The sequence below is a fragment of the Microcaecilia unicolor genome, chromosome 8 (assembly GCF_901765095.1).
Source record: "Microcaecilia unicolor chromosome 8, aMicUni1.1, whole genome shotgun sequence".
NCBI lineage: Eukaryota > Metazoa > Chordata > Amphibia > Gymnophiona > Siphonopidae > Microcaecilia > Microcaecilia unicolor.
The window spans coordinates 110,639,846-110,662,858 of NC_044038.1; the positions used below are offsets into that span (position 1 = coordinate 110,639,846).

Genomic DNA, 23,013 nt, shown 5'->3' on the forward strand with positions numbered 1-23,013 from the left:
AGGGAGGGGGCCTGCAACTCAGAGGGGGAGGGGGGCCTGGGAGGAGAGGGGGCTTGGAACTCGGAGGAGAGGGAGGGTCCTTGAACACAGAGGAGGGGGGCCTGGAACTCGGAGAGGGAGAGGGAAGGGGGCCTGGAACTCGGGGGAGAGGAGGGGGAGGGGGAGAGGAGGAGGAGGGGGAATGCACCACCTGTAAAAAAACAAAAAAATTTCAGCACCCCCAATTATTTTCAAAAGTTGGCTCCTATGCTGTAGATCTCTTATGATTTTTCTTAATTTTTCCAGCTCTGGGTTGTATGTCACTATAAGGGGCAGTGGCGTAGCTAGAGTAGTTGACACCCGGGGCCAGTCATTTTTTAACACCCCCCTCCAAAATCCAGTACTAGGCATACCGAGAATACAAAACACTCAGGATCTCTAGAGGAATTCTACCATACCATAAGCAGTAATTTCTACGAGTCACATAAGGAAAAGGAAAGCATTTTAAACACTACAGTGAGCACTACAACATCAATTCACCTATTGTAAAACGAAACCAGACAGAATTGTACAGATCGTCGATCCTGCACAGTCAATGCCAACTGAAAGCCATGTCTTTTTCACAAACACAGATACACCCTAAACCACTATAGAATAAGTAATCATAAACTTTCTATTTAGACAAAAATTAAACTGAACCCCCAAGAGGCCAGACTGAGCATACAATGCAACACCACAGAAACAGAAAATGTCCCCTAGTACTGTGCAAAATATAAAGACAGCAGATGTAAATTTGAAAAAACTAACAAATACCAATCACTTTACAAATTAACAAATAGATATAAAACAAAAATAGAAACTAAAATAATACCATTTTATTGGACTAATACATTTAGCTTTCAGGGGCCAAAACCTCCTTCCTCAGATCAATACAGTATAGTGCTGTTACAGTATCCTATTCTGACCTGAGGAAGGGGGTTTTGTTCTCCGAAAGTTAGTCAAAATGTATTAAAATTAGTCCAATAAAGCTTAACTTATTTCCATGTTCTATTTATAAGCATTTATTAACACAGCTACAATACTACTTTATCCTAAAGCAAAAAAATAAAAATATATATTTTATTTACAGTTTGTTGTCTCTGGTTTCTGCTTTCCTCATCTTCTTTTCACTGTCTTCCTTCCATCCAGCATCTGCCTTCTCTCTCTCCCTGCCATCCTACTACTACTACTATTTAGCATTTCTATAGCGCTACAAGGCGAACGCAGCGCTGCACAAACATAGAAGAAAGACAGTCCCTGCTCAAAGAGCTTACAATCTAATAGACAAAAAATAAAGTAAGCAAATCAAATCAATTAATGTGTACAGGAAGGAGGAGAGGAGGTTACAAGTGGTTACAAGTCAAAAGCAATGTTAAAGAGGTCTGCCCTCTCTCTCCTGTCCCCTCCATACAATGTCTGCCCTCTCTCCCTGCCCCTTCCATCCACTGTCTGCCCTCTCACTCCCTTCCACCCACATCTGCCCTCTCTCTCCTTTCCATCTAGCATCTGCCCTCTATCTCTGCCTCCTTCCATCCACTGTCTGCTCTTTCACTCCCTTCTATCCACTGTCTGCCCTTTCTCTCTGCTCCTTCGATCCACCATTTGCCCTCCCTCTCCCCTCTCCCATCCATTCAGGGTCTGCTCTCCCTCTCACTCCCCCTTCCATCCAGGATCTATCCCCCCTCTCTCACTGCCCCCTCTTTTCGGCTCCCAGTTCCAGCCCCATTATCCCACCTGCAGCTGCCCTTAGTTCCAGATCCATTGATTCTCCCACCTACCCCTGCCCCAGGCATGACCCCATTCTCCCTCCTACCCACTTTTCAGACCCCAGTTCCAGCTCCACGCCCCTTCTCCCATCTGTCCCTCGACCCAGTCCCTTCTGCCATCCGAGTCCCTCCCCCCCACCCTCACCCTGCTTCGTCTTTTCCCTGCCACCCGGTCTTTAAAAAGAAATGTCCGACGCGGTGGTGAGGCGCAGTGCCTCGCATTTGCATGTAAAAGAAGTGGATCGTCTCATCGGGCCTTCCCTCACTGTGCCGCCCTTGCAGAAATAGGAAGTTGCGTCAGAGGAGGGCGGGACAGTGAGGGAAGGCCCAATGAGATGATCCGCTTCTTTTACTTGCAGATACGAGGTGCTGCACCTCGCCACCGCGTGGGACATTTCTTTTTAAAGGGCTGATGCGGGGGGTGCCAGGAAGAAGAGGAGTGAGCAGCGGGAGCGGCGGAGCACCCTCCCTTGTGCTGACACCCGGGGCGGACCGCCCCCACCGTCCCGCCCTTGCTACACCACTGATAAGGGGGATTCTGTCAGTGGCTTTCTCTTCCTTATACTGTAGCAGATTTTCCTTGGGTGTTCTGAGGGAGGAGGCAATATTCTTGGAGATTATTTTGGGGTTGTAGCCTTTCTGTTTGATGGATGCAGTCAGGATTCCGAGGAAGATATGATAGAGGTCTATAAAATAATGAGTGGAGTTGAATGGGTAGATGTGAAGTGTCTGTGTACGCTTTCCAAAAATACTAGGACTAGGGGGCATGCGATGAAACACAATGTAGTAAATTTAAAACAAATCAGATAAATTTTTTCTTCACTCAATGTGTAATTAAACTCTGGAATTCGTTGCCAGAGAATGTGGCAAAGGCAGTTAGCTTAGCGGAGTTTTAAAAAGGTTTGGATGGCTTTCTAAAGAAAAAGTCAATAGACTATTATTAAATGGACTTGGGGGAAATCCATTATTTCTAGGATAAGCGGTATAGAATGTTTTGTACTTTTTTAGGATCTTGCCAGGTATTTGTGACCTGGATTAGCCACTGTTGGAAACAGGATGCTTGGCCTGATGGACCTTTGGTCTTTCCCAGTATGGCAATACTTATGTACTTATGCTCAAAGTCCAAGGAAAGACTCTTAACAAATTACTTAAAATCAGGAATTTAAACATAGATGAGGTGCATTTTTATTTTTATTTATTTATTTATTTTTAATTTAGGGTTGATCCACATTGCATGCACGGACTTGTAGTGCTGATTTTTCAATTCCATTTTCTAAGAAAAGTAAGATTAATTGTTCATACATGCAATAGAGTAAATTCAGAACTGGGTCAACACGGTCAGGGGAATCTAAAGTCAACTGGCATCCCCATCAAAATATTTAAAAAAATAAATCAAGACCAAAAAGATAGGATGCCATGCAATAATACCTAGAAGGAAAGTAACAGAAACATGTGGCAGCAGGTTGATATTTGACTACAACAGTTTTCCTAATAATGTGGATTTCCCAAATCTATGATAACCGTGAGCCTTTGCTAACACCTCATAATTCATCTGCTTCTAACGTATTTCCCCCGAAGAGCAACAGCCATAACTGTGGAAGACCTTTGAGGCAGTCTGGAGAAGGAGAACACAATATGGCAGCTCTTTAGAACCTCAAAGTTTAGGCGCCCCAATACCATGTGCTTAGTGCCAACTCTCTAATGGCATCTAGGCAGCAAGATTTTGTTATGGAACAAGAGTCTGCACTGGTTCACCAAACCTTAGGCACCACCAGTTTTAACTGTCGGTGCCTAATTGTGCCCTGTTGTGTGAGTGACTTATACTATCAGTTACAGAAACGTGCCCATGAACTGCCTGCTCTCCTTTCAACTTACACGCTAAGGACTAAATGCTATAAATGGCACCGAAAAAAGTAGTGCTTTGCACTATTCTGTAAACTGGGATGAAAGTTAGGCATCATTTATAGAATAGCAGTTAGCACCAGGAACCGCAACTACATTTAGGTGCGACCATTTCAAACAACAACAAAACCTTGGTGTAAATCCCCTATAGTCTATAACAATGCGTGTAAATTAAAGGAACGTCCCTGATCCGCCCATGTCCCTCCCATGGTCATTCCCTCTTTTTGGAGCTGTGCCTATTTACATGCAGATCTAGGTGCCTAAATATACACGCCTAATTTTTAATTCCAGTTAGCACTGATAATTGATTGTCAGGGGCCAATTAGCAGTACTAATTGCCTCGTTATTTAATTAAATCACATATGGACCAAAATTTGCATACACAAATTAAAGTATTTCTAGAATTCGGGAGTAAGTGATTTTGATGTGTATGTTATAGAACAGCGCCAAGCACTTCTGCATATAATTGCCTATTAATGGTGCCAATCACACGCATAAGTGCTGTTCTTCTATAACTTATGTGTCCAGTTGGCACCTACCATTAGGTGTAAATTTATAGAATTCCCTTAAAAATCTTTGGGTCAATATTCAAAGCAATTTAACTAGCCATAAATTGCTTGTTCAGGGCTAACCACTAATTTTCAGTGCCAGTTAACCAGTTAGTGCTGTTGAAAATAACTGGTTAGCACCAAACTCACAAACAACTATTTTGGAGGTATTCTGGGGTGGAGTCTGCACATGGCCAGTTAAGAGCAGATATTCAGAATTTATCCGGCCAAGTTAACCGTATAAATAGACCCACAGTAGACCCTATCTTTATGCGGTAACCTATAACTGGTTAAGTGCTGAATATTGCATTTAACCGGCTATGCGATAGCTGGCTCCACAAACCCGTAAATTCAGTGGCAAAGTCTGGACATGGTCTGGTATTGAATTTCTGGATTTAACGCCAACAGTGCTCAACAAAACTCTAATTTCTAAGGGCTCCTTTTACAAAGCTGCGCTACCATTAGTGGTACGCTGAATGCGAAGAAGCCCATGGGAATAGAATGAGCTTCTTCGCATTTAGCGCAATGCTAATTGGTAGCACAGCTTTGTAAAAGGAGCCCTAAATGTGGAGCTATAAAGGGGCGGAGGGTTTAGTCCACAAACATTCCACCAGAGGACCGATTCTTCAGCAGCTCTTGCAGATGAGAGCAAGCCAGCGCCTGTATAAAAGCATTCCTGATCCACAGTTACATTACACAGCCTGTATAAGCATCTTGAGTGCAGTTTCTTGTTTTGAAGGGAGTAGCACAGAGCTTTTTGTTTTGATGCACATACCTTCTTCTTCCTGAAGGATTGAACAAGAAAAAAAAAACAATCAGACTTTTGCACTTTCACAAGTGACTTAAAAACAAAGAAGTAGATATTCAGTAGTAAGGCCTCTGTTTAAAAATGATCCCACTGATATTAAACTTGTGATAGTCAGCATTTTTATTTTAATTAAAAAAAAATCATTATTCCATGCTGCCAAGGATCCAGATAGGGCTGGATTCAGTAAATGGCGCTAAATGTTATTCTATAACCAAAACTGAGATTGGTGCCTTTTATAGAATAGTGCGTAGCACCAGGATCTGTGCTCAAAGGAGCTACACCAACTGGAAGCTGGTGTAAAACCTGGCGTGCAAATCAGGCACACTATTCTGTAACACTGTGTGCATTTTAAGGGGATACCCCTAACCTGCCCACATTCCTCTCACAGCTACACCCCCTTTGCAAATCTGCACGGAAATACTTAGGTGTTAATCTATAAAGGGGTGCATAAGTGTGTTTTCATGCAGATCCGCTGTTTCTGCCACATTTTGGTGCCTTGCATCCATTAGAACGCTTTTCTGTGCCAAAAATTCAGTGTGGAAGGAGGGCCTAACATTTGGCACCATACACAGAATTTCACTGATAGTGTATTTCTAGATGGCAGCAATATTCAGTTGCTATCTGTAGAGCTCTGATCCAGATACCACTTATGACAGCTGCGATCCAGTTAGTGCTGAGATGGTGTATAAAGATATTCAGTGGCAGTATGCAGATAATGCTGCTAAATATCAGTCTCAGTGGCATTTACCACCTGGATAACTGCTTTTAAATATCATCTCTAAACATATAACTGACCATGTAAAGTTATGCATATTCACTGGCACTTATAAATTCTGATCTGAAAATCTACATATAATGTTAGTAGTGTATCTGACCGGCATTTGTCAAACTAATTGATTTTGACAGGTGACATGCCCACTTCCAGATTCTCAGCCAATCAGAAGTAAGGAAACCACCCCCCCTCCCTTTGATGAGATCACCAGATGTAATGTCACAGCCCTGCCCAAGCCCTGACCCTTTTGTATAACCACACCCCTTGCTCTGCCTTATTTGCATAGCCCCACCCAAACATGTCATTTTACATATATCCTCAAACCCCGCCCCTTTTGGTGATATCACAGGAAATGATATAGCTACGCCCCTTTTTCCCCAAGATGGTGGCTACCACTGGACAGATCACATCTATTTCTACTACTAGCTGCCATCTTGGATGGGGTCACATGATAGGAAGTGATGTCAAACACTGCCCCCTACAGCTGTGGAGGAATGTGTTCAGCTTAACCTTTTTTCTCACATGAAAGAAAATAGGCATTTGTTTTCTTTTCCTTTTTCTTTTAAAGGATATGTTGTGCTTATTTTAAGCTGGATTGAGTTAGGTCCATTTGTTTTTAAGAATGACAGACTGATTGCTGAATAACAGCTGTTTTAGGTTTTAAAACAAAAGGCTTGACCCTCCTCCTCCTCCTCTTTGCTTTAAAGGGCACATAGACAAAAGAACTGGTATGAATGCCTGGTGCTGTGCCTCTCCTCTCAGAGCCCTCCTGATTTTTGTGCCTGAAGAGCTGTTTGCTTTTAAGACATGTCAAAGAAAAAAAGGCATTTTTAACTGATTCAGGGAAAAAGCAAAATTACATTTTTTTAGGCTTTAAAGGCCACATAGACATAGGAGGACATAAATATAGGAACCAGCAACTCTGCAAGTGAGAGGGCAGGAAGGTTATTTTCTTATTTGTTTTTTTTCTCCTATATAGGATAGATGGAAGTAAAGTCATCAGATTATCAAGGAAGATATTAAGAGAGAGGGACACACAGGTAAGAGAGCAGTTTAGAATCTATGAATCAATCCAAACAGAAAAATCTGAAAATATATAAATTCAGAAATACTTGGCTTTCAGGCTTGCAGTGTTTCTCAGGAATTCTCAATTCTTTTATTGTAGATGAAGGTTGTTAACTGTTTGTCATAATTTTCTAATTTTTGATTCTGAATTTCTATTCGAAGTTATGTGCTTTGATGTTTTTATTTTGAAAAGCAAATAAAAAAGGCAATTCTGTGTGCATTTGGGTAGTTGCATGCACCATATAAGTGCTGAGATAATTGGAACTTGCACATGTAAACGTATGCAGTGTACAAGCGAGTGCAAGGGGGCGTACATGTGGGTAGTGCATGAGCATGTTCCCAAGGGCATGTCTCAAAGTTATGCGCATAACTTACAGAATATTGCAGGTTACACATGTGATGATTCACGCTTTGGCACACACGTTTACACCTGTCATTGACTGGGGGTAAGTGTGTGCACCTGAAACTGTACGCACATCTTTGAGCTTGCTCTAGTATTTATAGTGGCACCTGTTGCACACGGATCCACTAGAGAATTGGTGCTCAGTATGCCCCATCATGCTGCCAAGTTATAGCCCTTAAAACTTGTGGGAAATCACTTTTAGAGGAAATCTAGTCAATAACATCAATTTTGTTTTCTTCATGTTTAAACATAATCTATGTCCAATATTCAGTGCTGCATCATATGTAAACATTATCAGCGTTACCCACTACCTCTTCTCTCTGAGCATTGACTGGTTCCATAAAATGTATATCTTTTATGTCTAGTTTGTAATATGTCCCCAAATCAGCAAATATCCTATACATTAGCTGGATATAGATACTGTGGAACTCTGTTAGCACCTAAGTGTAGCAGATACCTGCATAAGCAGTGGCGTAGGAAGGGGGGGCTGGGAGGGGCGGTCCACCCCGGGTGCACGCGCTCGGGGGGTGCCGGCCCCGCTGGTTCCCTGCTCTCTCTGCCCCGGAACAGGAAGTAACCTGCACTCGGGGCGGATCGGCCCTCCCGCAGGTAAGAATGCGGTCCGGGGGGGTTCGCTCTGGAGGGGGGGTGCGCCGCAGAGGGGGGGGGGTCGCGCCTTGCTGCACCCGGGGGGGGGGGGTGCGCAGCGGCGACCCGTCCTGGGTGTCATTAGCCCTCACTACAGCACTGTGCATAAGTTATAGTATTCTATAAATTACATGCATAAGTGGGAGCCTCACCCATGCTCCATTCTGTATGCCCACCTTGTAAATACTCTGGTATTTTCAGAACAGTGCTTAGGTAGCAAGCTGGCGTATACATGCATAAGTATGCACATCTGCGCCTATATATTAGTACTGTAAATCTTTGTGCATATCATGTGTGTAACTTTTAGAGCCTAGTTAATAGAATTGCCATGATTTTGCTATGTTATTAGGATTGTTTGCTCAAGCGTATCTGAAGTTTTGTAAGGTTGTGGTAGGTTGGGTAAGGGACAATCTATGTTTCACTAAATGACTGCTAGTGGCAGTTATAGATTCCGTTCTAGGGCATTGCGATAGCATGGCTACAGCTGGCTGCAGGACTTTACACAAATGGAAACAAACAGCAGCTAGAGATGATGATTCGCAACAGAACGTAGCAGTAAACAAGCAAGCAGATCAGCAGTTCTGAAGCACTGTGTACCTGCAACCTGTGTGCACTGGAGCGGTAGTTATGCGGTTACTCTGAGTTGTGGAGTGCTTTGTTGCTGTTTGGACTGTTTTTGACTTTTTGGGGAACATTTGGTTTTATTTCCCAATAGTTTTTACCCCTGACGTAGCCTGTGGGCAAAATGTGGTCAAGTCAAATGATTATTCTAATAAACTACACAGTGTTTCAGAACTGCTGCTCTACTTGTTTGTTTATTGCCTCACACAAATGTCACAAACACGCAGGTTACAGGCAGGAAGTCAAAATACTTTTATTTATGTACAAACAAGGAGGATAATCAGCCCTGATTCCTCACAGCAATGGTACTTCCAACAAAGTCTCTCAACCACAGTCCCAATTCCAGTACCCTGCCCCTGACGTGGCTACACTCTTCAACATGCAATAACTTCCTTTATCATAACCACAGTTCCAATGGCCAAGGGATAATTATCCTACCTTGGCAGTCTTCAGTTACAGACTTCTTATCATATAGAATGCAAGGGTCTGAGCTTCCTCTTCCTTGAAACTCTCCTTAGCTACTGCAACTAAGCCAGAACTCCTTGGGAGCATCCTTGCTCGAGCTCCTCCTGGAAACCTCTTCCCTCGGGGCCTCGACTCACTCTGCTCCAGGGCATTTACCCCCCCACCCCCCCCCCCCCGGCCTGAACCCCGCCCCTCTGACTCAGCCTCTGACATGGTAGGTTAGCATCACCTGTTGTAAGGTTGCTAAACTGTAACCTCAGGAAGGGAATGTTCTCAGGGTCACCTGCTGCTATATCACTCACTCCCTCACCGGCATCTAGCAAAAGGAGGTAAGGTGTTACTGAGCCTGTCTGCAGCATTCATAGAAACATAGAAAAATGATGGCAGATAAAGACCCCAGGGCCTATCCATGCCATCTATATCACTTCTTCTCCCTTAGTGTCGCGTTCTCGAGGGCCTCGAGAACACGACAGAATGCAAAGGCCATGAGTCCAGAAAGATCATCGGTCCAGGTGGGCTTCCTGCCCATTACTTCGTTCCCTATGGACAATCCGGGTGCAGTTTCTGATTTTGATTCCTATGCCAGCCCAGTTTCTTTTTTGGGTCCTTTTATGACGCTTCGGGAGTACCGAGATGAACTTCTGTCTGATCCAGCCCTGAAGGATACTCCTGAAGCAGCAGCTGAAAGAAAGCATCTCTGGTGGCGTCTGGTCCACCATAGCCCAGTTTCTGATATGAATCCTGCTCTCTCGCTCTGTGAGTACTGCCTCAGACTTCTGGAGGAGCCAGCTCTGCGGGATACTCCTGAAGCTGAGGCCGAAAGAAAATGCCTGGGAATTCCTCCGCTCAGGTCTCCTCAGCAGAGCAGCCTGCGGTCCTATAGTGGGTTAGTTCCTATTCGGGATTCCAGTCCACCGGTGCTGAGTCCAGTCCGAGGAGAGTTTCAAGCGGAGCCTTCGAATCCTGTTCGAGTGAAGCCTCCAGTTAAGCCTCTGAGTTCAGTCCGAGGGACGGTCCTGACCAGGTCTCTGAGGTCAGGCCGAGTGAGACGTCGGACCAAGCCTCTGATTCCAGTCCAAGTAGTGCCACCACCTAGGTGTCTGAGTCCAGTCCAGGGGGGTGTTTCATACTGAGTCCCCGCTTCCAGTTCAAGTAACGCTTCCATTTAAGCCTCCGAGTCCAGTCCGAGGGAAGCTTTCGATTGAGCCTCTGATTCCTGCTCGATTTCTGCCCAGTCCGGTCCGGATCTTCCAGACTCCCAGACTTGCTCTTTTTTTTGGACCTGCACAGCTCCCGTAGTTGCCTGATAATTGCTGCAACTGAGCCTCAGCTGCTGCTGGGCTTATTAGCCATTCTGAAATCTTTCTGCTTTGCCTTTGCATCGCCTAAGGCCCTGAGGTTTGTCGGTGTGCTGTGTGCATGTCTGCCTAGTCTGGTTTTATTGTATTGTTTCTTGCCTGAGATTCTTGTCTGTTCTAGTTAGTCTGTGTGTAGTTTAGATTAGGTTGTTGCTTGTTCTCTAGTTTTGTCTTTGAGTTGTAGTCTTGTGTCTAGTCCTTGTCTGTTTGTGTCTTTAGTGGCTGCTCTGCAGCTTCCAGTCCTGTCTCCTCTCTGTCAGTATTTGTTCCTTGTTTTAGTGGCTGCTTGCAGCTTTCAGTTTTGTCCTTTAGCTTATCCCTTCCTTGCCCTGCTGTCCCGGTATGTTCCTTTCCCCTCTGACCCTCAGTCCCTGTGCTGCCTAGCTGATACCCAGTCCCGACCCTGTCCAGTAAGTCCTGCCGGCCGCTAGAGCCAGGGGCTCTACTCCTGGGGAAGGGCAGCTAAGTGGAGTGGAGGAGTGGCCTAGTGGTTAGGGTGGTGGACTTTGGTCCTGAGAAACTGAGTTCGATTCCTACTTCAGGCACAGGCAGCTCCTTGTGACTCTGGGCAAATCACTTAACCCTCCATTGCCCCATGTAAGCCGCATTGAGCCTACCATGAGTGGGAAAGCACAGGGTACAAATGTAATAAAAATAAATAAAAAAGTGCAGGTGAAGTCTCACTGTTTGTCAGAGTTCTTCCTTGCCTCTGGTGTGGGGTGGTTTTTCCTGCCGCTGCTGCTCCTCAGCAGTGGTCCAAGGGCTCACAACCTAGTTCCAGCTTTGAATACGTGACAGAATGCAAAGGCCATGAGCTCGGCACAATCACCCTACCTGCTGGGCCTCCAGCCTAGAACTTCTGCTCTTGTTTCCCTTGTGAAGTTCGGTTCTGGCTTTATTGTTGTTCCTGATCTTCTCATGACACTTGAGGAATATGGGAGAAAACGTTTGTCTGATCCACTCTTGAAGAAGCGGCCTGAAGCTTCAGCGGAGAGGAAGCGTATCCGGCAGCTTGGGCTCGTGGAGAATGCGAATCCCGAGGTCCAGGCGTACCATCAGTCCATCCTGAGGGACGCTCTCAGCCGAATTGTTCCAGAGGCCAAGCTGAGTTCCAGCTCCAGTGAAGCCGCTGAGCCCATGCCAAGTTCCACTTCCAGCCAAGCTCTGATTCCTGTCCAAGCAGCGCTTCTAACCGAGCTTCCAATCCCAGGTCAAGTGGTGCTCCCACTCAAGCCTCGGAGTCCCGTCCGAGTCGCACTTGGAACCGAGCCTCCTATTCCAGTCCAAGTGACGCTTCCAGTCAAGCCTCTAAGTCCAGTTCGAGTGGCACTTCTAACTGAGCCTTCAATTCCTGTTCAAGTGGCACTCCTAGCCGAGCCTTTGCTGAGTTTGAGTGCCAGCCAGGATGATGCTGTCCCAGCCGAGTTCCAGCTCCAGCCAAGATGCGGAGTCCGAGCCGAGTTCCAGCTCCAGACAAATTACTGAGTCCATGCCGAGTTGCAGTTCCGGCCAAGAAGCTGAATCCACTCCAAGGTCCAGTGCCAGCCGAGATGCTGAGTCTACGCCAAGTGCTGAGTCCAGCCAAGCTGCTGAGTCCATGCTGAGGTCCAGTCCCAGCCAAGCTGCTGAGTCCACGCTGACTTCCAGTTCCAGTCAAGAGGCTGAGTCCGAGACGAATTTCAGTTCCAGCCAAGAGGCGAAGGCCAGTTCGTATGCCAGTCCGGGTTCCAGTCTTGACTCCTGTTCAAGTTCCAGCCAAGCTATTCCTGGTCATGTTTAGAAGCTCCTCCGAAGGTTTCACATTGTTACCCATGGAGACCTGAATTCCCTGTGGAGGTTGGGGGGGCCTTGAGGGGGAGGTACTGTCACGGTTGTGCCCATGTTTCGTGCTCTCCTTCTTCTCGCCACCTGGTGGCCAGACCTGGTGGCTGCTAAGGACTGTCTGGTTACTGTCACCCGTTCCAGATTTCTGCCCAGTCCGGTCCGGATCTTCCAGACTGCCAGACTTGCTCTTTTTGTTTGAACTTGCACAGCTCCCGTAGTTGCCTGATGATTGCTGCAGCTGAGCCTCAGCTGCTGCTGGGCTTATTAGCCATTCTGAAATCTTTCTGCTTTGCCTTTGCATTGCCTAAGGCCCTGAGGTTTGTCGGTGTGCTGTGTGCATGTCTGCCTAGTCTGGTTTTATTGTATTGTTTCTTGCCTGAGATTCTTGTCTGTTCTAGTTTGTGTGTAGTTTAGATTAGGTTGTTGCTTGTTCTCTAGTTTTGTCTTTGAGTTGTAGTCTTGTGTCTAGTCCTTGTCTGTTTGTGTCTTTAGTGGCTGCTCTGCAGCTTCCAGTCCTGTCTCCTCTCTGACAGTATTTGTTCCCTGTTTTAGTGGCTGCTTGCAGCTTTCAGTTTTGTCCTTTAGCTTATCCTTTCCTTGCCCTGCTGTCCCGGTATGTTTCTTTCCCCTCTGACCCTCAGTCCCTGTGCTGCCTAGCTGATACCCAGTCCCGACCCTGTCCAGTAAGTCCTGCCGGCCGCCTAGAGCCAGGGGCTCAACTCCTGGGGAAGGGCGGCTAAGTGCAGGTGAAGTCTCACTGTTTGTCAGAGTTCTGCCTTGCCAATGGTGTGGGGTGGTTTTGCCTGCCGCTGCCACTCCTCAGCAGTGGTCCAAGGGCTCACAAAGTTCCAGCTTTGAATACGTGACAGCTTCACCCCTGTGGGAGCAACGAGATTCGCTCCTCTCAGACCTGGGGGAGTTCCTTCGTCAGTTCCGGATGGTTTTTGATGTGCCTGGGTGTCCCTCCTCAGCGGCAGGGGAACTGTTGCGTATTCAACAGGGTAACAATTCCGTAGGAACCTATGCGGTACGGTTCCGTACCTTAGCCAAGGAACTCCGGTGGAATCAAGAAGCTCTCACGGCAATTTTCTGGCAAGCATTGAGTGGGCGTATTAAAGATGAATTGGCTGGTCGGGAGGTGCCTACTACTTTGGATGCTCTCATCACCCTTTGTATTCGGATTGATGTTCGATTTCAGGAAAGAGCAAGGGAACAAGCTACCTCTCGTCCTTCTCATAGGGTTTCTCCTCAGAGAACCAGAGCCATCTCTCCGCAGGGAGCAGCGGGTCCTTGGCGGAGAGGTCCAAGGAACCTATGGTGATAGGTAGACATCGACTCTCAGCCGTGGAGAGAGCCCATCGGCGGAGCAACAGACTTTGCCTATATTGTGGTAAACCCGGTCATTTTGTGAAGGGATGTCCTAATAAGCCAGGAAACGCTTAGACCCGAGCCTTGTGGAGGGGGTGGTTTTGTACATAAGTAATGCCATACTGGGAAAAGACCAAAGGCCCATCAAGCCCAGCATCCTGTCCCCGACAGCGGCCAATCCAGGTCAAGGGCACCTGGCAGCTTCCCAAATGTACAAACATTCTATACATGTTATTCCTGAAATTGTGGCTTTTCCCAAGTCCATTTAGTAGCGGTCTATGGACTTGTCCTTTAGAAAACAGTCCAAACCCTTTTAAAACTCTGCCAAGCTAACCGCCTTCACCACATTCTCCAGCAACGAATTCCAGAGTTTAATTACGCGTTGGGTGAAGAAACATTTTCTCCTATTTGTTTTAAATGTAGTACACTTTAGTTTCATCACATGCCCCCTAGTCCTAGAATTTTTGGAAAGCGTGAACAGACGCTTCACATCCACCTGTTCCACTCCACTCATTATTTTATATACCTCTATCATGTCTCCCCTCAGCCGTCTCTTCTCCAAGCTGAAAAGCACTAGCCTCCTTAGTCTTTCTTCATAGGGAAGTCGTCCCATCCCCGCTATCATTTTCGTCGCCCTTCGTTGCACCTTTTCCAATTCCACTATATCTTTCTTGAGATGCGGCGACCAGAATTGGACACAATACTCAAGGTGCGGTCACAGCATGGAACGATACAACGGCATTATAACATCCTCACATCTGTTTTCTATACCTTTCCTAATAATACCCAACATTCTATTCGCTTTCCTAACCGCAGCAGCACACTGAGCAGAAGGTTTCAGTGTATTATCAACGACGACACCCAGATCCCTTTCTTGGTCCTAACGTGGAACTCCTATCGTGGAACCTTGCATGACGTAGCTATAATTCAGGTTCTTTTTCCCACATGCATCACCTTGCACTTCCTCACATTAAACGTCATCTGCCATCTAGCTGCCCAGTCTCCCAGTCTCACAAGGTCCTTCTGTCGTCAAACAAATTGGAGAAAATTCTTCTTCACCCAATGCGTAATTAAACTCTGTAATTCGTTGCCGGAGAATGTGGTGAAGGCGGTTAGCTTGGCAGAGTTTAAAAAGGGGTTAGACGGTTTCCTAAAGGACAAGTACTAAATGGACTTGGGAAAAATCCACAATTCCAGGAATAACATGTATAGAATGTTTGTACGTTTGGGACGCTTGCCAGGTGCCCTTGGCCTGGATTGGCCGCTGTCGTGGACAGGATGCTGGGCTCGATGGACCCTTGGTCTTTTCCCAGTGTGGCATTACTTATGTACTTATGCCATTTAGCCACCCAGTCTCCCAGTCTCGTAAGGTCCTTCTGTAATTTTTCACAATCCTCTCGCGAATTAACGACTTTGAATAACTTTGTGTCATCAGCAAATGTAATTACCTCGCTAGTTACTCCCTTCTCTAAATCATTTATAAATATATTAAAGAACAGCGGTCCTAGCACTGGCCCCTGAGGAGCCCCACCCTTCTCCATTGTGAATACTGCCCATTTAACCCCACTCTCTGTTTCCTATCCTTCAACCAGTTTTTAATCCACAATAGGACATTAACTCCTATCCCATGACCTTCCAATTTCCTCTGTAGCCTTTCATGAGGCACCTTGAAAATCCAGATACATAATATCAACCGGCTCCCCTTTGTCCACATGTTTGTTTACTCCTTCAAAGAATTGAAGTAAATTGGTCAGGCAAGATTTCCCCACACTAAAGCCGTGCTGACTTGGTCTCAGTAATCCATGTCCTCGGATGTGCTCTGTAATTTTGTTTTTAATAATAGCCTCTACCATTTTCCCCGGCACCGACGTCAGACTCACCGGTCTATAATTTCCCGGATCTCCCCTGGAACCTTTTTTAAAAATCGGCGTTACATTGGCCACCCTCCAATCTTCCGGTACCACGCTCGATTTTAAGGATAAATTGCATATCACTAACAGTAGCTCCGCAAGTTCATTTTTCAGTTCTATCAGTACTCTAGGATGAATACCATCCGGTCCAGATGATTTGCTACTCTTCAGTTTGCCGAACTGCCCCATTATGTCCTCCAGGTTTACCGTGAAGTCAGTAAGTTTCTCCGACTCGTCCGCTTGAAATACCATTTCTGACACCGGTATCCCACCCAAATCTTCCTCTGTGAAGACCGAAGCAAAGAATTCATTTAATCTCTCCGCTACGTCTTTGTCTTCCTTGATCGCCCCTTTTACCCCTCGGTCACCCAGCGGCCCAACCAATTCTTTTGCTGGCTTCCTGCTTTTAATATACCGAAAATTTTTTTTACTATGTTTTTTTGCCTCTACTGCTATCTTTTTTTCGTAATCCCTCTTGGCCTTATTTATCTGTGCCTTGCATTTGCTTTGACACTCCTTATGCTGCTTCTTGTTATTTTCAGACGGTTCCTTCTTCCATTTTCTGAAGGCGTTTCTTTTAGCCCTAATAGCTTCCTTCACCTCACTTTTCAACCAGGCCGGCTGTCTTTTGGACTTCCGTCTTTCTTTTCTAATTCGCAGAATATGTTTGGCCTGGGCCTCCAGGTTGGTATTTTTGAATAGCATCCACCCCTGTTGTACAGTTTTTACCCTCTCAGTTGCCCCTCTAAGTTTTTCTTAACCTTTCTTCTCATTTTACCTTTCTTCTCATTTTATCATGGTCTCCTTTTTTAAAGTTAAACACTAACGTATTTGACTTCCTATGTATAGTTACTTCAAGGTTGATATCAAAACTGATCATATTATGATCACTGTTATCAAGCGGCCCCAGTACCATAACGTTCCCCACCAGATCATGCGCTCCACTAAGGACCAAGTGTAGAATTTTTCCTTCTCTCGTCGGCTCCTGCACCAGTTGCTCCATAAAGCTGTCCTTGATTTCATCAAGGAATTTTACCTCTCTAGCATGTCCCGATGTCACATTTGCCAAGTCTATATTTGGGTTAATTGAAGTCACCCGTTATTATCGTATTGCCCATTTTGTTTGCGTCTCTGGTTCCTTTTATCATTTCTGCGTCCTCCTGCTCATCCTGGCGAGGCGGACGGTAGTACACTGCTATCACAGTTCTTTTCCCTTTTCTACATGGAATTTCAACCCACAATGATTCAAAGGTGTGATTTGTGTCCTGCTGAATTTGTAATCTATCTGAGTCAAGGCTCTCATGAATATACAATGCTACCCCTCCACCAGTCCGGTCCACCCTATCACTACGATATACTTTGTACCCCGGTATGACAGTGTCCCACTGGTTATCCTCCTTCCACCAGGTCTCAGTAATGCCTATTATATTGTGATAAAGTCACATCCAGGATAGTTGGGTTAAGGCAGCTTCAGTCTGAACTACAAGTCACAGAAGGCATTGCAGGCAAGGAGCCAGGGGGTGAGATGGAAAACCCGGACTGGACACCTAGCTGCAATAAGGGAGGACATGGGTGTAAGCTAACAGGAGGTGTAGATTGGCTGCCACTAGGTGGAAAGAGAGATAGGAAACCCTGTGTGCAGGAGCTCCTCATTAGTCTAATGCTTAACTAAGCTGGTATGGGTGTGTAGAGAAGCTAATGAAAGGAGAATGATTGGTTGTGAGAGCAGAAGCCAGGGATTGATTAGGCAGGTGGGAAGGAGTCTCAGCAGTTCAGTTCAGGGAGAGCAGCAAGGAAGGCGAGAAGCAGTTGCAGGCTGAAAACCCTTGGGTGGGGAGGTCCCTAAAGTACTGGAGTCTGAGAAGTATTTGCAGGCTGAAAATCCTTGGGCAGAGAGGTCCCTAAAGTACTGAAGTCTGAGAGGCAGTTGCAGGCTGAAAACCCTTGGGCAGGGAGGCCCCTAAAGTACTGAAGTCTTGGTAGTATCTGCAGGCTGAAAATCCTTGGGTAAGAAGAAGTCCCTAAAGTATTGACCTTACTAGTGAAGCTGTTGCAGGGGGAATCCCTTGGGTGTGAGAAGTCCCTAAAATATGGAGCTCATTATGAGGGTGAAGAGAACAGAAGTTGTTGGTGGAGGTGTACTTTGTACTTATGAAGGCCTGAACCAAGCAGTTTCAGTGCTGCTAAGTATCTAATATCTAAGAATTAATGTACAGACGATGAGAAGTGGAAATTTCTCTTTTTTCTGTAAATTACAATGATATTAAGCAGGCCAGGTGGAGCAAGTACCCCCACCTTTTCCCCCCACCGTCCTCTGACCAAGCAAGTGAAAGACAATCCATTTGCTGTTTACATGAGTGTGTTTATTAGCCTTTGAGAGACTTTTAGGATGCAGATCAAAGAAGTTCCAGGTGAAGGGGGCAGGGCTGACAGAGGAGAGAGAGATAGAAATCCTGTAGTCAGGACTGGATAAGAAAATATTATTGCAGAGGGGGGAGAATCTCTCCCATTGAATATGGTCAGGAGACAGAATTCTTTCCCATGCCCTTGGAAGTAAGGCTACTATCCAGGAGAGAATTATCTTTTTCACAACCATGAGAGGAAGACCAGGTAACATCTTATTTCCTTCTCTGCCTAGAACAATTCAAACACTATCTCCCTGATCCCTGGAGTCAATAGCAATAGTTATATTGACAAGAGAAACCTAACACCTCTATAACAACTCTATAAGGAAGCAGGCTGTAAAGATGAATAGAAGAGGTCCAAAACATTTGGACAACAGACCAAATGCATCTTCAAAAGGAAATATAAACAGATGCTATATATTTCTTTATTGTCAGGAGATCCTGCCTGACTGTAAGATGCAATTAAGGGGGTAAGAAGAAACCCTTCCCCCTTCTTGTGCTCCTCTGGTATTGAAAGGGAAAAGAAATCCTATATAATATCTCTCTGCCAGATAGGAGGGAGGTCAGTGTGCAGTGCTCCTGTCTCATGCCAGAGAACTGGGAGACTGCCGTAGTCAACTTTCCATTGTGATTTCTATTTCTATAATATGTTCTTATTTCTGTCATATTCTAGACTATTTCTATGACTATCTTCTTAATTTTTTTATCCTAATCTTTGGATAATTAAATAAACCAGTGTTAACCCCGAGAAGCGCTTCTCTGGTCCTTTTTTCTTTGTTTCAGTCTAAATAAGTTTTATCCGCTGTCCAGCTCTTAAGATATCGGTTGAGAGGATTGTATTGTGTAAGTAGTGCTGACCGTGATTAGAGACTCTGGAGGTGCGGCACGAAAGGCACAAACAAAGTGGCACGAAAGGCACAAACAAAGTATAACTGCTGCTTTGTGAGTTAACTATGATGATGAATTGAATGGACTGCTGCTGTTTGGAATTGAACTAATGTTTATGGTGCACTGGATAAAGAGCCTAGACTGAAGCCGACTGTAGCCTATATTGAATCCTGACATGTGCTAAGAGCCTTCTGCTTAAAGGGGACTACTGGCCACACACTTTCAGGTAGCTTATAGGTGCTTAGGATTAAAGGTGAATGCTGCTGTTGGAACTGTGTACTAGAAACCTGCATGGAATAAAGTCCTTGAGTTTGAAGTTACTGGTGGATATCTGTTTCTTCATTGTACCTGGAACCTGTGGTTAGAGGAGATTGTTCTATCCCTGGCTGCACAAGAGAGGCGCATGGGTACAAATGGCACCCCATATGGGACTGAACATGGATCCATGCAAGCCAGAGAGTCTGGTCGTGGTGGCCTGAATGCTTAAATCCTGGATGCCTCAGGTAAGAGGTACCTAGGGGGGCCAAGGCTGGATAAAGAGAAGTGGGGAAGACCAGGAGTGGACTGGGCTGGCTTGAAAAGGGGGACCAGTGTAAAGATATCGCACTTGGGTCTCTTTCTTTTTTTTTTGGCTTTACAGGGTGAAGGTGGTGGTGTCCAGGAGGTTCCTGAAGCCGGTCGAGGGGGCCAACGCTGATGAAGGTGCATTACTCGCCTGCCCAGGTAAAGGGTACCTAGGGGGAGGCGAGAGAGGATCCTAACTGAGAAAGGCAGTTCCAGTAAACGGTAGAAAGGCTTGGTTGATGTGAATTCGGGTACGAGGTTATGAAGTAGCGCAAGTGTAGGACTGGGGAAACAGACAGTCCGCACTTGGATTCTTCTCTTCTGTTGTAGGCTGCATCCCATCGAACGGTCGAGGAGGACGCCGGAGCCATGGGAAGGCCGAGATGGGTCAGACCGGAAAGAAAAGTCCAGAGGCCCAAGGGGCCAGAGCCCAAGTCACCCGCAGAAGGAATGGACATGGCAGGGATGGGCACCATGATCCAGGTTCTGGGACTTGGAGGAGGACTTTGTCTAAAGACTGGTGGGACTATGCTTAAGCCTGAAGGGGTGTCTAGGGAAGACGGGACCCCAAGGAGGAGAAAGAAGGTTGAGCCAGTGTGTTACCAATGTGGGGAAATAGGCCATGTTGGAGAGTGGTGTCTAGAAGTATTCAGTTCAGAGGATGAACAGGGAGACTGGGAGGATATAGGTAATCTTACAGTCAGTTGGGGGGGGGGGGGTTAAGTGACATGGCAGGCAAGAGGAAGCCCAAAGGCCATGGGAGTCCAGAGGTGACCCATTCCTCGGGGGCAGACTTCATGGTTAAGCCGGGAACCCAAGGGGAAAGAGGTGTCTGCAGGGAAGAGGGTCAGAAGGAACCCGCTGCAGGGAAAGCACCCAATGTCCCAGGGAGAGGGGAGGCCACAAACCTGAAAAGTGTCAAGAGGGAGGAGGGGTGCCTGGACAAGGAAGGAAAACCCCAGTTGCAGGATAGTGGTAGTCCTGACAAAAAGGGTAAACCCTCTAGGAAAGTGAAAGGGGGGGGGGGGGGGGGGTAGGCCCAGGTGAGAGCTCCCCAGATGACAGGATGTAAAGTAGTCCTGATTGGGTAGGGGTAGAGCCCAAGGAAGGGGAAGTCAATGTACACTGTGAGCAGGGGGGGGGTGAGACAGCTGAAGATAAAGTAGGCTGCCCATGCTACAGTGAGGAACTGCCGGTATTTCCATGTGGTGGGGAGCCAGGGAGAGTTGCCCCAAGGGAGAAATACTGGGAAACCCAGGGAGTAGAAGGTAGTAAACATATCGCCCTGGAAAGGGGATTAAGGGAATTTCCCAAAGATAGCCGGGAGTTGGATAGGAAACTCCAAGAAGAAGCCCAAAAGGAGAATGAGAACCCGCTGTTGAAATCCCTAAAAGAAAGCATCTGGCAGGTAGAATGGGAGTTACAGGCCCTAGGTAAACCAGGGAAACTCTATAGGCACCGAGCAACGTCTGAGGGAGGTCCTGGAACTTAATGAGGGACTGATGGTAACTTTAGCGGGCAATATACAGCAGCAAGAGGAGTCCCATAAGGTAATGGAGAATAGTCTAAGGGAGAATGAGCAGAGATGGGTCCTATTTGAGTCAGCTTGTAAGAAAGAAATGGCTGCTTCAGTGCATGCCTTAGAGGCCAAACTGGCAGAGTCCCTTAAGCAGAAGGAAGGCTGTGAGGCACTGCTAGCCACTGTTAGGGCTGAGCTGCGCATAGAAGGTAGGCTAAGGGAGGAAAAGGAAGCAGAAGTAGCTCATCTTACAGCTACCCTGAAAGAGACCCAAGCCTTAAATGAGACCCAATTAGCTAAGCTGCAGTCCACACATGAGCAAGAGATAAGGGACCTCACAGACAAGTTGATACTACTGCAGAAGCAAAGGGAAAATAAGCTTGTCACCTCAGTAAAGGCAGAATTAGAAGAAGCCAAGCAGGAGGTGAGGCAGAAGGAAGTGGAGTTGGCCAAGAGGCAGGAAAGTGTTAAGGAGATGGGTAAACTACAGCAAACAGCTATAGGAGAGCTGAGGGGGAGTTTAACCCAGGTAAAGGCTTGGCTGGGAGAATTAAAGGGCCAACAGGAAAGCCAGCTGAGGGAAGTGCAGCATGGATATACTGAAGTGGTGGCTCAGTTAACTGTGGCATTGCAGCAGACCCAAGCTGAGGCCAGGGGCCTGAGTGAGCTTAATGAGGAGAAGGTGATCCAGATAGAAAACCTGCACAAGGTATACACCCAAAGGATAGATGGGGTAGTCAGGGAAATGCAGGAAGCCCAGGGAAGGGTAGGATACCTGACCCAGAGGACCCTTGGGTTGGAAACGCAGATAAAGGAGTTGCAACAGGTTCAAGCTCAGGTGGCAGCTGAGTGGGTGGTAAAGAGACAGCAAGCCAAGGAAACCACAGAAAGGGCAGAAAGCTGCAGGGTGGCCCTGGAGGAGAGGTGCAGGGTGTTGACCCTAGCGGTAGATGTCCTCTTCCATTAGGGGCAGAGAAGACTAAAAGAGCTTCAGGAAGCCCAGGCCTGCATTGTGGACCTCCAGAAAAAGCTTGAGGGAAAGAAGGACCCAGGAGGGATTAAAGTAAGTAAACTCCTATCCCTGAGTAATGATCAGGATAGGGAGAGTCAGAAGGGCCCTGTTAAAACTCCAGAAAGAGGTAGTGTAAAGGTTAAGGAATTTGAGAAATCCCGGAAGGGCAAGCAGAAAAGGGAAGAGGCTGCCCAATGGAGGGATAGGCTCAGGTCTCAGAAGAAAGGGTTGACCTAGGGCCCAGACACCGCACGTTAGAGTCAGGTGAGGAAAGAGCTCCTGGGCAGGGGACACCAGCTCAGGGAGGGTGGCAGGGTGATGCTAGATCACCCAGAGGCTGGGGGGAGCCTTGTACCAAGAGTGGTTATCCTATACCAAAAGGGAGGGATAGGAGACACTTAAAAGTCCCAGGGAAAAGGAGACTTAGGACCCTATACACAACCCACAAATACCAATCAGGGCCTAGTAGGCGAAAAAGTACATCCCAGGGTTGTAGCCATGAGAGGGGTAGGACTAGGAGTTCCCCTGAGGTGATAAGGGGATTAGGCCTGAGGAAAGTATGCCAGAAGCCCATAGTGGTAAAGGGGGTGTACCCAGGGGTCAGGAAAGTGGGCGAAGAAATTAGACGCCGAGGCACAAGAGAGGCGCCTGGTTACAATATCCAATTTTTCATTTAGTGAGTCAATCAGGTTCCCTTCCGGACAATTTAATATCTGTGCCTATTATTTTGCTGTGGCAAGAATTCAGGGTGAACACGTTGGCCCTGCTGGACTCAGGGCGGGGGGTAATTTTATTGATATGGCTCCGCTTAAGAACCTAGGATGACCATCGGTTCCCTGTAAACCAGCTCTGCAGGTGACCTCTATTCATGGTTCGGCTCTTCCTCAGCCTATTACTCACCTCACTCCACCTCTTCAGATGCAGGTGGATCTCCTGCATCATGAAAGCATCCAATTCCTCATTTTACCACAAGCTATTCATCTTGTCATCCTGGGATTGCCTTGGTTACGTCTCCACTCGCCCAGCATTGATTGGCCCGCTGGTGAGATCAGTCAATGGAGTACCAGATGTTTTGAGACCTGCCTTACTCCAGTGGAACCTCCTCCAAGAACTATTTCAGCTCTGCCCGGAACCCTTCATCCCTGTGAG

General features: G+C 46.6%; 1 protein-coding gene across 5 annotated transcripts in view; it reads right to left on the minus strand.

The window, feature by feature from the left end:
* LCP2 (lymphocyte cytosolic protein 2) overlaps positions 1–23,013 on the minus strand; it is an 888,998-nt gene that overhangs the window by 241,862 nt on the left and 624,123 nt on the right. For all 5 annotated transcript variants that reach the window (XM_030211064.1, XM_030211063.1, XM_030211062.1 and 2 more), the window contains one exon: positions 5,010–5,019. In XM_030211064.1, the coding sequence (XP_030066924.1) occupies positions 5,010–5,019 (10 nt within the window). The remainder of the gene's footprint in view (positions 1–5,009; positions 5,020–23,013) is intronic.